Source organism: Juglans microcarpa x Juglans regia, chromosome 1D (genome assembly GCF_004785595.1).
Source record: "Juglans microcarpa x Juglans regia isolate MS1-56 chromosome 1D, Jm3101_v1.0, whole genome shotgun sequence".
In the NCBI taxonomy this organism is placed as follows: Eukaryota; Viridiplantae; Streptophyta; class Magnoliopsida; order Fagales; family Juglandaceae; genus Juglans; species Juglans microcarpa x Juglans regia.
In genome coordinates this window covers 7,755,377-7,770,842 of record NC_054594.1, presented here as the reverse complement: position 1 = coordinate 7,770,842, position 15,466 = coordinate 7,755,377, and the positions used below count along the sequence as shown (strand labels likewise).

General features: G+C 35.8%; 1 protein-coding gene across 1 annotated transcript; it reads right to left on the bottom strand.

The window, feature by feature from the left end:
- Positions 1 to 9,939: 9,939 nt before the first annotated feature.
- On the bottom strand, positions 9,940 to 13,242 carry LOC121253597 (rop guanine nucleotide exchange factor 3). The gene is made up of 8 exons (XM_041153614.1): positions 12,960 to 13,242; positions 12,213 to 12,561; positions 11,992 to 12,108; positions 11,759 to 11,913; positions 11,598 to 11,672; positions 11,202 to 11,492; positions 10,408 to 10,752; positions 9,940 to 10,277 (listed from the first exon to the last, which is right to left on the bottom strand). Exons 2-8 carry the CDS (start codon positions 12,523 to 12,525, stop codon positions 10,173 to 10,175), a joined length of 1,401 nt encoding a protein of 466 aa, XP_041009548.1. The 5' UTR covers positions 12,526 to 12,561; positions 12,960 to 13,242; the 3' UTR covers positions 9,940 to 10,172.
- Between the last annotated feature and the right edge of the window lie 2,224 nt (positions 13,243 to 15,466).

Below are 15,466 nucleotides of genomic sequence, written 5' to 3'. Positions count from 1 at the left end.
GGCAAGCACCTAAGAAGGTGGGTGGGCTAAGTTCATTTTTAGGGCTCTTGAGCTATTACCTCAGTGGTTGGAACAACTCGCCAAATACTGCTCCTACTTCATTGCCCCCAGCCCTTTCTTGTACCTCTATTAAAACAGAAGATTTTATGTGTTTCATGAGCAAACAAAACATATAGAATTAGTCTTGCTCACTTAGAGCACTTCATTTGCCTTTACTTTCTACAAGGTTCAATGTCATAATGGGGCTAATAAAAAATCTGAAAATTCAATTCCGAATCCAACTCTGTTCCGGTTCCGACGAAATGGAGTCGGAGTCGGATTTGTTTTTTTAGTTGAAGTCGGAGGTGTCACTCGACCGATTTCAACTTCGATCTAATCCACCTCCGACTTCATGCTCCAACTCCGACTATGACTCTAAATCCAACTCCAACATTGTATGTATGTTATAAAAATATGTATTTATCTATATATTTATCATATATATTAGTATAATTGTTTAGTTATATAACTAGAGCTTATAAAGTTAAATTCAATAATATACTAGTATGAGCTAATTATTATAAAATAATATATTTATACTATAATATAAATAGACTAATGATAGTTTAGTATATGTAAACATAATAGTATTACTACCATACATAATCAAATATAGTATAATAAGTTTATTTAAATAAGCCTAGTATAATAAGTTAATAATACATAATATTAATTTACTAAAATATAATAACATGTAATTAGACACTATAGTATAAGCCTTATATAGAAATAAATTAGATACTAGTATAGAAATAACTAATAAGTCCAGTATAATAAGTTAATTACACATAATACCAATTTGCTAAAGTATAATGTAATTAGACACTAGAAATAAGTCTAGTATAAAAATAAGTTATAAATAAGTTAGACACTAGTATAATATAATAGCATGTAATACTATAATATAACAACATATAATTAGACACTAAAAATAATATGTAATACTATAGTATGTTAATATGTAATTAGACACTATAGTATATGCCTAGTATAAAAATAAGTTAGATATTAGTATAGAAGTAAATTAGCAGTGAATGATTTAGTTTTAGTTTTTAAATTTTTCAAAAAATTGATATTTGAATGCTCACAAAAAATTCATTTTTAAATGGGCTAAATATGAAGTTAAAAGAAAAGAATGCCAAAATTGAAAGCTCAAATCTGACTCCACTCTGATAAGTTGGATTCGGATTTAGGAATCCCTAATTAGGTGCTCACCCCTAGTCATACATTTCCTAAAAGCTTTAGATCGTGGATATTCTTATAGCATCCCTTCCCATCTACTAGATCACTCAAGTGCTTTGGGTATTACGGACCCTCTACCATCCATTGCAGCAAAGTCGTTTCATTAGGGGGGGGGGTGTGGTTTGCATCTAACGTTGAATGAAATCGATTTGTTTTTAGATATCAAAATCTAAATTGGATAGGATAGATTGATGGATCTATCTTTCTATTAATATATGCTGCTAAAAGAATTGGATTTATATAGTTAAGTAGCCCAGCCAAGAAGCCCCAAATCCTTGATTTGGCTAGGAAAGACTACTACCTTTTGTCTCTTCTCTCTTTATCCAAAAGCATGCACATCTGCAACTAAGAGAGAGCAGTAGATCGTCAATTGAAGAGCCAGGTAAGTAAACTTCTATTGATTATTGATTTGCCTAGAGGGACTCCTAGCAACAAACTTGTATGAAGGACCCCTTTGGAGATGCAAGAGATGTAGAATTTGCTAGTCGAATCGACCAATAAATGAGATAAGCTAGAGGGATGGACTCATTCGACTATTAGTGATCCCTATACCGGTGAATGCTTTAAAAGGACCCTCTCAAATTTCTAGTTGTTTCCTAGATTGAAGTAGCCTTTCGTTGCCCTACCAAACAAAAGAAGTCATTATAAAACAGTTTTCATTCATTCATTCAAGGCAGTCGTAGCTTGCTTCCAAGCAAACCAAACAATGTCCTGCCTAAATTGGTTATCATTGACTCTCTGGTGAAGATCTTGTCATATTTTTGTTTATTCTTTTCAACCTTGTCCACCCTTCTCTATTTTGAGGGATCCCTCATATTTAGGATTCCAGGCTTCCCAAACTTGTAACGACTCTTTTTTTTCGATTTTATTTGTTTATCGCAATGCGAAATCATGAAGAAGCTAGTATGGATGCTACCCACACCATGCGGGCGGGGGCCAACCCCTTCTGCACCCCACCCTTAGCATGGGCAGGGGTTGGGCTTCCCACCCCAGAATTCGATCCTGCACCTTGGCGGCGGATTGGCTCCTTGGTTTGTCCGTCCCTTGCCGCCCACCTATGGTGGAAAACAATTGGGAAACAAAAAAAAAAAAAAAAACACACACACACACACACACACACACACAACAACAACAACAACAAATCGAAAAAATCACAAATCCATCAACAACAAATCATAAAATAACAAAAAAATTCAAAACAATGTATATATCATATGATAGAGAAATACCTTGAGAGAGAGAGAGAGAGAGAGAGAGAGAGAGATAGCAATCGGGGGAGGAAGAATAAGAGACTCGACCTCTGCGTGCCGCCGTGTGATTGCACCATCGCCATGCTCTAAGAGACTAAGAGCAGTGAGAAGAGAGAGAGAGAGACGTGGATGGTACAACCGAGGTAGCTCGCACCACCCAAGTGGGGCCAGGAAGGGCAGACAGGGTGTAGGGTCCTACCGCCCACCCCTAAAAGCTAGAATAACTTAGAAAGAGAGTGGCGCCTAGCCATTTAGAGCACCAGGATTTAAGAGTTAGGGTTTTAAATAAACTAGTCTGTTCGATAGCCCGCTTAGTTAAACTCAAATCGAACTCGACTTGTAAAAAAAAGCTCATTTGTGAAAACAAATACCCGCTCGATTTGTAAATGACACATATCCGACAAAGCTCAACAAAGGCTCGTTAAGGTCTGCTCGTTTATGCTCTAGTCGACTCATTAGCTCGACTTGATTAAAATTCATTCATATATTGATAAATATATACATACACCTATGTATATATATACATATATATATATATACATATATATATATATACATATATATATATATTAGCTAATAATATAAACATACCACTTTTGTAATTAAATATATAATATGTAATCTAATTACTTATGTCTATATAGTGAATATACTTCATAGGTATACCGTATATTTTATAATTTGTACAATAATTAGTCGATAAAATTTAATCATTTCATATACTAGTATGTGAGAACCATATATGAAATAGATATATGCTATCATATTAAGTGTATGCATTAATAATATAAGTAGGCATATAATATATTGTTATTTTGGATAAATATCAACTAGTTGGATATTAATTATTTATAAATTTTTTCAAGTTTTATAATTCAATGGAGATTCTGCTTGTTAGTTATATAAATACAATATTAGATCTTTCATTTTTTTATTTAATTTATTAATTATTAAATCTAATTCAAAAAATAAAAAAATAAACAATTGAGATCGAGATCGAGATCGAGCTCGAGCTTGGCTCAACTCGAACTCGTTTGTGGAACGAGCTCAAACTCAAACTCGAACTCAAGTTGAGAGTTTAGCTTATCGAGTCGAGCTCGAACAAAGAATAAAAAAAAAATTTGAGCTCGAGTCTCGAGTATTTTGAGTCGAGTCAAGCTCGACAAGCCAAAGACCAGCTCGGCTTGACTCGATTATAGCCCTATTAGGAGTCTTTGTGTGAGTTGTATGCAGTGAGAGTCACATGTACAATAATGAGGGGGATTCGCATATATAAATATCTATTTGTTGGTCTAGGTTGCATTACTTCATTGAACTTCCCAAGCTTCTACTATAGAATAAGGCATTGCTCAATACTCTGTGATATTTCATTGATGATGTATTGGTATTTATACAAGGTAAAAGAGAATAAAATCAGTTACAAGTACTGTAGAGAATTACAATCGAATTGTCTAGTGTTCATTCTAGAAGATTATTTTCTTGTACATGTGCAGTAGCACTATCATCTGTTATGATACTATCACTTATTCTAGTGTAACCCTCAAGTCCAATGGGGTAGACAACACATTGAGACTTGTCCGAAGTCTGAAATAATTTTCTGAAACCAGTGGCTTTGTAAATACATCTACTAGTTGATCCCTTAAGCTGATGTCGGAAACATGAAGTGTTTTGGCAGCAACTCGATCACAAACAAAGTAAAAATCAATGTCCATATATTTAGTGTTTGAGTGGTAAACTAGATTTGCAGCCAAATAGGTGGTCCCAATGTTTCACACCATAAGGTTGGGGCTTTGGATAAAGGAATACTAAGTTCACAAAATAAATTTTGAATTTAGATTACCTCGGCAGTAGTTGACGCGGGAGACTTATACTCAGCCTCCGTACTTGATCGTGCAATTGTTTTTTTTTTTTTTTTTTTTTTTTTTTTTTTATCCCCAATAGATGAGGTTTTTGCCAAGGAAGATGCAAAATCCTCCAGTAGAACGACGATAATCTATGCACCCTACCTAATCCGCATTAGAGTATGCATGCAAATTAAAGGAAGAGGTATTGGAGAAGAACAGACCAAAATTGATGGTGGCCTTGAGATACCTAAGTATCCTCTTGACTGCAATCCAGTGAGACTGTTTGGGTGAGTGCATGAAATGACACGCTTTGTTCACATCAAAGGAAATGTCAGGTCTTGTGAATGAGACGTACTGCAAACCTCCCACTATGCTACGAAAATGTTGATCATCTTCATGATTTAGAGAGTCAAATTTGGACAATTTCAGTGAGGCAGCCGTAGGAGATGACATAGGCTTCGCATGAAGCATTTTGCTTCTGGTGAGAAGATCTTTGATGTATTTCCGTTGAGAGAGTAAAATACCAATTTTCAAGTAGTCAACTTCCAATCCAAGAAAAAAAGATAGAGGGCCAAGATCCTTTACTGGAGAAGCCATTCCCAAAGCAGACATGAATGAATTAATGACAGAAGAAGTAGAGGATGTGATTACTATATCATCTACATAAACTAATAGGTAGATGCATGTATCACCATGATTAAAAACAAAAATGGATGGATTAGCTTTGGAAGCAATAAAGCCATAGCCTACTAACTAAGAACTCAAGTGGGCAAACCAAGCCCTTAGTGCCTATTTAAGACCGTAAATGGTTTTATGAAGTTGACATTCATGCGTGGGATGAATTGGATCAATATAACCTTGAGGTTGTTGCATAAAAACTGTATCAGTTAAAGAACCATGAAGAAAAACATTGTCAATATCAACCTGTCTCAGTGGCCATTCTCGAGCTACAACAATGGCAAGGATCAAACGGATGGTGGGCGATTTGGCAACAGAGCTGAAGGTTTCATCATAGTAGATCCTAGCCTGTTAATGGTAGCCCTTGGCAACCAATCTGGCTTTCTTCTTTCAATGGAATCGTCTGCTTTCAATTTGGTGTGTTAGACCCACCTGTATCCAAGGATGTTAGAAGAGGGATTGGGTGGAACTAAAGTCCATGTTTGGTTCTGAGTGAGGCCAGAGAATTCTTTGGTCATGGCATCACACCATTTTGTAAATTTAGTGGCCATGGAGAAGCTTGTTGGGTTGTCCGGTGTAGTAACAATGGTGCTGAAACAGCTTCGTGATGGGTACAACACAATGCCATTGGTCGCAAGTCGAGGTTGTGAAGACTGTGTGTGAGAACATGTGATGATATGGGAATGAGGAGGAACCAACGCCGAGGTTGGATGTGAGACATTTGAGGGATGAAGAGGAGAAACACGAATCGGAGAGGGAAAATGAGTAACATGAAGAAAAGGGGAAGAATTAGTCGAGGAGGAAGGAGAGTCTGGTGAAGAAGAAGAGTTGATTGGGCCGGGCCCTGGGCCAAGAATAGATGATGAGAAGAGAGGGAGCTAGGCCTAAGGAATGGTCTAGGAAAAGGAGGGAGAGGGGGCCTGTGATTTTGGAAAAGGAAATGAGAGTTCATTGAATTTAACATCACGTGAGATGTAGAGTCTGTGAGTTGTAAGATCCAAACATTTGTACCTTTTGTGATTTGCACTGACGCCCAAGAATAAATAGGATTTTGACCGGAATTGAATTTTGTATTTGTTATATGGTCTTAAATTGGACCAACACTTGCATCCAAATACTTTAAAAAAATTGTAATCAGGAATGCGATGATGAACCATGAAGTGGGGGGATTTATTTTGAAGGGTGAAACTGGGTAAAAGGTTAATTAGATAGACTGCGGTTTGAAATGCGCCATCCCAAAAGGTGAGAGGCAGTGAGGCATGGGCCAAAAGAGCAAGTCCAGTTTCTACAATGTGCTTGTGTTTGCGTTCGATGAGGCCATTTTGTTGATGGGTATGGAGGCACGAAAAACGATGAGTAATTCCCAATTTTTGACATATAGGATAAGTAGTTTAAATTCACCACATCCATCGGTTTGAAATGTAATGAGCTTGATATTAAAAAGATGTTCAATATGAGGTAAAAATAACATAAAAATATGAGAGACATCCGATTTTAATTTCAAAGGAAAGAACCATGTATAACGTGTATATTGGTCCACAAAAGATATATAATATCTAAACCCATTACGAGAAACAAAGGGAGCTGGGCCCCAAAGATCTGCTACAACTAATTGTAAGGGCCGTGTGTAAGAGGCCCGACTTGGACTAAAAGGGAGTTGATGACTTTTTGTAAGAGGGCAAGTAGAGCACTGAAAGGATGGGTCTCTATGCGAAAAATTCAAACAGTTGGAGTGCAAAATAGACGAAACAAGCTGAAGAGATGGGTGGCCTAATCTGTGATGCCATTGAGCTACGGAGGTGCGTTCGCCGAGATGAGTGGATGGAGACGAAGCAAAAGGCATCGCAGAAGGGAAGATGTAAAGACCTTCATTGGTTGGACCTGTGAGGAGGATCTTCTTGGTCGTTTTGTCCTTCACAAAGAAATGGGTAGCAGGAAATTCAAAGAAACAACCATTGTCAACACAGAACTGACAAACAGAGACCAAAATTCTTTGTGATGGACGGTACATGTAAAAGATTATGAAGAAGAAAATAGGAAGAGTTTGAGTTGGGAGAGGAGTCACCGAAATGCTGGATGGCAAGATTCGAGCCATTACTCACACCAATTTGTTCACCACCATGATACTGCTCGGATGAGAGGTTTAGGTTGCTGAGGTCATTTGTAATGTGATGGGTTGAAACAGAATCGGGATACCAAGTGGAGTTCGAGAAGGAGCTTGGTGTTGTGTAGTTGGCAGAGAACAAAGGTGGAGCCTCAAGTTGATATGCATGATTGAACCGATAGCGACATTGCAAAGCTACATGACTAGTCTTGTTGCAAACCTGACAAGTGAGACGGGTTGAAAAAGAAGGTTGGAAGGGAGCTTGAGAAGCAGTGGAAAAGGAACGACCACCGCGAGAAAACGGGACCACGCCTTCGTTGATTTTGACTGCCAGATGCGACCTTGGCATGAGCAGTGGGCTCAACAAAGAATGAAGAATTTTTGGTGGAATGAGACATGCAACTTTCATGGATTAAAAGAAGTTGGTAGAGTTCAAGGGAGGTGATGGGTTCAGCACGAGTAGTGATTGAAGTAACAAAGGATTTGTATGCTGATCCTAGGCCTGTTAACAAGTAAGTTACGAATTCTTTATCGGGAAGGGGATGGCTAATAGCTGCTAAGGTGTCTGCAAGAGAACGGACTTTGGAAAAATAATCAGTGATGGATTGGGTACCTTGAGTGAGGTTGGTTAACTGAAAGCGAACATGAAATTCTTTGGCCTTAGAACGGGAAGCAAACATGGTTTTCAGTGATAACCAGAGTTCCTGAGAGGTTTTAGAGGAGAGGACATGACCAATGATAGAGTCAGAAATTGAGGAAAATTGGATACTAAGAACAAGTTGATTGGTTTGTTTCCATGAGGTAAACTGGGTTGGGCATAGTTGAGTTGGGTAAAAACTCAGAAGGAGGGAGTCGAGAGCCATCAATGATGATAGAGATCCTGACTATTAAGGTAGGCGTTAATCTGGACTTTCCATAAGGTGAAGTTCTCTATGGTTAATTTGGTGGTGATGATGTGAGAGAAGGAAGAAGCAACGGAGGTGTTTGGGGAAGGGAGGGTGGGTTGGACAGGACCATGGGATCGTGCAACAGCTAGTCTTGCTGCTCTAGTATCACGACAGAATAAGGCATTACTCAATACTCTGTGATATTTCATTGATGATGTATTGGTATTTATACAAGGTAAAAGAGGATAAAATTAGTTACAAGTACTGCAGAGAATTACAACCGAATTGTCTACTGATCATTCTAGAAGATTATTTTCTTGTACATGTGCAGTAGCACTATCTTCTGTTATGATACTATCATTTATTCTAATATCTACTATTGGTTATATTTTTCTTTTTAAGGTAAATCCATCTATTGATTCTTAGGATACGTTTGGTTTGTGAAATGAGTATTCTTATTTTAAGTTCTATTTCTCAGGGAATACGAACATATATTTTTATTATCTTATTTAATGACAACCATTAGATTTTGTTAGAAATTAAACAAAATTCTTAAAATACCCCAGCTTCAAATTTTTATTTTTATTTTTAAAAAAAGTATCCAAATTATATTTGAAAAATAATAAATAATAAATAAAGGAACCTTTTCACGACGAACTCTTTGCTAAATTTTATATTTTTAATCCCTCCGATTTGCTAAATTTTCAATGTCAGCTGGATCGAACCTTTCACGACATCCTCGCACGTTCTAGAGCCCAAAGTTGGGTTTAGATTGAAGTGGTGACCCACTTTCCTATTTCTCTCTTGAGCGGTGCTGCTCGGCTACTCTGCCGCTCGAGTAGCATCACTTAGTGTTATCGTTAATTATAAAAATAATTTTTTTTTAAATTTTTTTATTTATATTTTTAATGTATTTAAATATTTTTAAAAAATAAAAGAAATATAACAATACTTTTAAAATTACTTCTATTATCATTCAGTAAAAAAAAAAAAAATATCACCGAACGATACGTTTAAGGCGGCAAAGTAGTATTTTTCTTCTTTCTTTATGTTGCTGCAATATTCTATTTACATTATTGCAAAAGTACCCTTTAAAAGTTAGGGTTGACCCCAAAAGAGTTGACTGCTAACATACATCATGCTTCCTAAAACTAATAATTTGGTGATGTTTCCTGTCTTCCTCTTTCTGGATAAGGTTTTTTTTATCAGATAATTTTCCATATTTGTGTTTCATTGTCCTTTCTGCGAGTCATCATATACTTATACTTTGATGGAGCATTCGGCTTGGGAAGTAAACTTGAAACAATATCTACCATGTTTCTTCTACTTTAAATACACAAAATTTATTTGCATCAATAAGCCTGTTTATTGATTGACACACACCAAACACATTATATTTTTATAATGTATTTATATTAGTTATTATAAAAAGGTATTTATATTAGAATAATTCTACTCATCATCTCTACACTACATATTTTTTTTTATTTTTTTATTTTTTTCCTTAACAAATATGTGATGTATAGATAATGAGTAGAATAACTCACTTAGTTTAGTAGAAAATAAAAAAAATAAAATAAAAGTAGTATGCGGTGTAAGCAGCGGGATAGAAGGACTCTTTATATTTTGACTTTTTTTTTTTAATGACTGCAATGGGTCTTATTGTAATTCGTGTGGTTTGTACACTATCTTGTAATTGTGAACTCTTTTAGGGGTTTGGCGAGCTCCTAAATTTGAGAAATTAGTACATCAGTCATTATTTACTTTCACACTATATATCTATAATTTTTTTTTTTTTTTCATAGGGTATGTGGAGTGTGGGGTAGTAAATAGTAGCTGATGAGAAGAATTTTCCACTAAATTTTGAGAGTTTGTTTGACCAAGCTAATGTACAATTTAGGCTAAAAATCATTAAAAGGTTGTGGAAAATGTTATACATATTACAGCTAACATTTTTAAGCTCATAAACATACAAGTAAACTTCCTAGGATCATCCACTCCATTTTTTTTTTTTTTTTACCTCCTGGAAAAGTTTGTTGCGAAAGTTTGTGGAAAGAATAGTAGCTCAAGGAAAGCACTGGGACTAAGATATATCGGACCCATTTCTGGCCTTATTGTTGTTCATTTCTCATGTTCTGTCTACATAAAGAACATCTTCAATCCAAGCTACAATGTTGAACGCTAGGCCTTCCAACACCCTTGAGTAGCTCTCTAATATTGCTTGCCCCACATCCTGCAAATATCAGTTCCCTTCAAGTCTCAAATTTGTAATAAATCTTTTAAACATGCCAAGCTTATGTGAAATTAGAAAGACACCATTCATCATCTTGTGATATAGCATTAAAAGATTGCCGTACACTTACCCTATTGTACTGAATCTTGCTAGTGTCCAATGTTGTCTGTGATAGCTCAGGATACCTCTGTTTGAGGCAGAACAGTAAACTTTCAGCTCTCTCTGCTAGAACATGATTTTTGTCACTCCGGTCAGAGTCAGCCATGAGATCCTTTACCAGGTCCCAGGATGACTTTGAATGGCTCATACATGCTTTACGCCTCCATGTATACATAGAAGCTTCAACCCTGTCTGCAAGCTCAAGTGCTTCATGTTCGGATGTTATATTCAGACAGTCAAGAAGATGTTCTGGTGAGAATTTATCTCCGGTACACATATAGCGGTAAATTGATTCTCCTAGACATGATTTTCCACTCTGATCAAAATGTTTGGGAGAAAATGAAGTCAGAACCAGGAAGTTTTTTTCTATCACTGACACAACCATCTGAGAAAAGTCCTAAGAACACTTTAATGTTTCATTGAACTTACATACTTGGGTGCCTGATGTTGTGACATATGCATAAAATAAATATGCCCGGAACTACTCAAGTATTCCTAGCAGTCAACATAGTTGTCCCAAATTCATTCTTGCAGTTAATATGTTTCATCTTTATGTTCTTGAAAAATTTCCCATTTCTACTCTATTTGGAAAGTTCTATCAAAGTTCTTATGTTAATTCCTAAATTAATCCGCCAACCATTTCCCAACCCCTGCAAATTTCAGTGTACATCTAATTTGGAAGATAAATCCATTGGATTCGTGGAGACTCGTAGTTTCAGAAACATAAGTTTATGTAAAACTGTTGGATCAACTATGAGGACTCACTTTTGGAAGAGTTGCCACGAATGATTCTGGGATTTCCATCTCTGCAAGAATAGTACTGTTAATGGCCATGGCGGCCTTGTGAATTTGATTAGCACAGTCCCGTTTGTGTTGCAAGTGCTTCCTTGCCTTCTCAGAGAGGCCACCTGGAGGAACACATGGAACTGGCAACCACCATTTGTCTTCTTTCCGCTGAGAAACCCTTCGAAATGAGCCTGAACGAACTGACTTCCCCGACATGCTCCCCTGTTTCGCGTACCAGAACTCCGTATCTTCAAAACTATCCATTATTTCCTGTCATAGAAAATTTAATCCTTCATGAGCTATGGCCCCTGAGAGAAATATGTGTTGTTTCTATTAGAGAAAAGAATGAGTTTTTGCAAATGGAGCTTGTCTTACTATGAGCATCATGTCAAGCTTCTGCAATGCAGGAAGATTAATATAAATATCCGATCTTGCTGTACTTGCCATCATCTAAAATAGATCATAACTTGCATCAGAAAGAGGTAAAAACAATTAAATTCCATGGAAGCATCAGATATGCATCAAAGAAATTTCACCTCCACAGTTGTCCCATCATCTAAATCTTTCAAGGTTGGGCTAAACTCCACTATGTAATCACACACAGATAGAAGACAATCCATTTCTCTTTTCCACAAAGCCTTCTTCTCGGGACTCAGAGGCTCTAACCTTAAGTTTTGGCCAAATACAGTTGCTGCAGAAGATCAAAGAGATGTAGAATTAGAGCATAATCACTTTTCATCAGAAATTATAACTGTTACTTCTTAATTACCGTAGAGGTTTGTTATGGAATTTGAGATAGTCACAGCAGTGCAGACACCTTTCCCACCTCCAGACATGTCTTCACCCAACAGAAGTTTTGCAAATCTTTCCTTCATCATTTCAAGCTCTGCCAAGATTTTTCACGTAAATTAAGCAAAACTTTAGTGCCTTCACAAAAATTTTCCCCTTAAAAGACAAGAATTTTGCCAAAGCAAGACAACGCAAACTCACCTAAATCAGTAGATTCATGATCATCAAGTTTATCGTGCACAACTTGCCTGTGGGGCTTCATTGGTAGTCTGTTGAGGGATCTGGATTTGGCTACTGGCCAGGGGGAAGGAGAAGGTTCACTAGAAAAGCTGTTTCCGTCTATAGGCTCTGAGAAGGCTGAGGCCTCTGAATTAGTCCTGCAGTATGCAAAAGGACTCCCACTCATCGTAGAACGCCCCGGAGTTTCTGAAGTTGATAGATCATTTTGATCCACTGAAGAAACTGAAGGTTGATAACCCAGATCATAATCATCAGAATTCGACAAATTATCCATTCAAGTTTTGTAACTTATGCTCTAAATTGCTCAAACCTGCACACAATCATGAAACTCTCACGGAATGGGTTAGTGGGCTCAAAGATTTCAGAACCTCATTATCACATTCAGACATAGGAACTTTGGTGGGACTCTGATTGAAAAGGCTGGACCCGGGAACTGTCTTAAAATTGTAGAACTTAACAGTCTAAAAGCATGAATCTTTTCTTTTTCTTTTCTTGGAACAAAAAGCAAAAGAGGTTTCTGAGATGTAGCTATTGCTGTCAGGAGTCGTAAATAATTCACTACTGAAAATGCAGCAAAAGCTTTAGTAATAAAGCAGTGTTATGAAAAATTCCCAAGAGTAGTTAGTAGTTCTAACAAAACTGAAACTTAAAAATTCAAAGACAACGGTTGGGAAAAGAAGCAACGGTCTAATATTCTTTCATGTTTACCTTTAATGGCAAGATTTGAATTTGAACTGTTGAAGCTAAGCTAGCCGAAGAACGTTCGAAACTGTTCCCCCCTAATCGCATGCTGCATCTTTATGCCTCTAAAACCTTTTTCTTTACTAAAGAACAACTTTCTTTCTTGCAACATACCGGTATACCCATATCACCATAATCATAGAACTCATTGGCCGTCTGATCGTGCAGTTGACCTATTTGATCAAATGAGCTAGACCCAGTTGCAAAGAATGGCTGAATCTTTGCAAAATATGTAGAGAAAGGACATGCAATATTGTATGACATGGTTGGACATCGATATATATATATATATATATATATTATTGGTTTTGTGAAATGAAGAACATATTTAGTTTGAATTACATGATTGCCTAAAATTTTGTATTCCGGATTCCGATCTGATCCTAAAATCTTTCAAATATTCTATTGTGTAGACTTTATTGCCTAATCATTGTTTGTTTTCAAGTAAAACGGTTGCACGTACACTATTACTGTGATTGACAATATGGCAAAGGGAAAGTAAGATCACTAATTTTTTCATCACCCACCAAATCATGATCAGTAGTTGTAATGGTTGTTAACTGAATCATGAAGATGATTGAATAATGCTGAGAATTGCACAAATTCATTCAAAATTTAGATTTATTCATTTTCTTTAAAACGAGTGCGTGAGATTTACACATCCTAATATAATATTTATGGTAAAAACTTCAGCTTGGTAGTCACAAATATATCAAGATCTATAACCAAGCAGGCGCAGAACTAGTACTTGTGCTGAGACCCTCCAAATTTCAAAAAATCAATTTTTTTTATATGGTAAATTCCTTAGAAATTAACTTTGCCCCATCAATTTTGATGCATTTTTTAGATTTTTCAGATTTCAAAGCATTAATGAAGATTTTAAAGGACTTATAAATTGGCAATAATAATTATAAAAATAAAAAATAAAATAGTGTTATGCATGCACGCAGATTATGAATAATTAATAATTATTCTTTAGGACTGAGAATCGTGAATTAATTATGAAATGTATAAAACCCATGATGATGATGATGATGATGAGTTGTCAAAGGTTAATTGAACCTAAAATTAGAAGGACCCAAAAAAAAAAAAAAAAAAAAAAAAAAAAAAAAAAAAAAAAAAAAAAGGTCATGCAGGACGTGGATCCCATGCAGTTGCATGCATGTTCAAGAAGGGTTGGTCGGAGGTTGGCTTGGAAAGCTTGTGAAATATTGCATTCACCCTTCAACCACATTTTGCTTAATTATTCCCACAAAATAAATAATTTATTATTTGAAATCAATCATGTAGTCCCTGATAATAGGTGCTTGCAGATGTGATAGACGTGCATCCCATTTCCCAGTTTCGAGTCCTTCTGTTAATATCTTTTTGGGCTCTTGAATGGGTGGCTTAGAATTGAGGACTCTAATTAATTGATATATATATATATATATAATTATATTGAGGTCAACTTTTCTGCATATAAAACGAATTCATACACGCATATAATATTGACATATATATATATATATATATATATTATATATATATACGATCTATCTTCGAGTCCCGTACTACCACTCCAAGGTGCAGAACCGTCCTACTTTTTACAGGTTTTGACCAAAGTTAAGGATATTGGTCATTCGGGTTTTGCCCAATTTCAAACGGATCCTTAGGGTAACCTTTTTTCTTTCCAAATTTTAGATAATTTTTGTCTATTTTAGTTATTTTCTATTAATTTTTCATTTTTTTCACATTTTTTTTTTTTATGAACTTGACATGTAGACCACTGGGGTTTTCATTTCTTAAAACTATGATGGAAACTCCTATTGACAAGAAAAACATTAGTTAGTATTTTTGTAAATAACTATCCAATAAGATAATAAAATAGCAACTTAAAATTAAAATAAATGTAAGACTTCGTTTTTGATATTTTAAACCCATATAATGCTCTAACCCAATCAGACCCACATCTATACCGTTTCAGTTGACAATAAAGCTCGATAAAGATCAATAACTCTCCACCTGTGTTGAATGTTGATTCTGAACTAATTGTGATAATTGGTGTAACCAATATATCTCGGGTCAATCTGAACAAAGTTTGAAACTTGAGACTATTTACTTTATGCCATTCCAGAGCATTGAAACTTGCATTTGAACCCTTTTCATATATATATATATATATACTCTCCTTTAAATAATTGTCTAGCTCTAATTTGATTGGCTACACAGTATCAACATTTTTAACAAAAAATTTAAACAATAATTGGCCACTTTGCATGCTTCTCCCATGTCGCTCAACATTCTTGGAAGCTTCCGGCTCTTGATAAATTCAAGGAAAACAAAACTGGATCTGCACCATCTTGAATCTAGGATCTAACACCGCAGCAATTGACATCAATAGATTACACTCCCCGCAACATTTTTCAAACTTAGAACTCATTTTTCTTACCATTGATTTCATATACTTATTCTCATCTCTAGACTTCTTACCC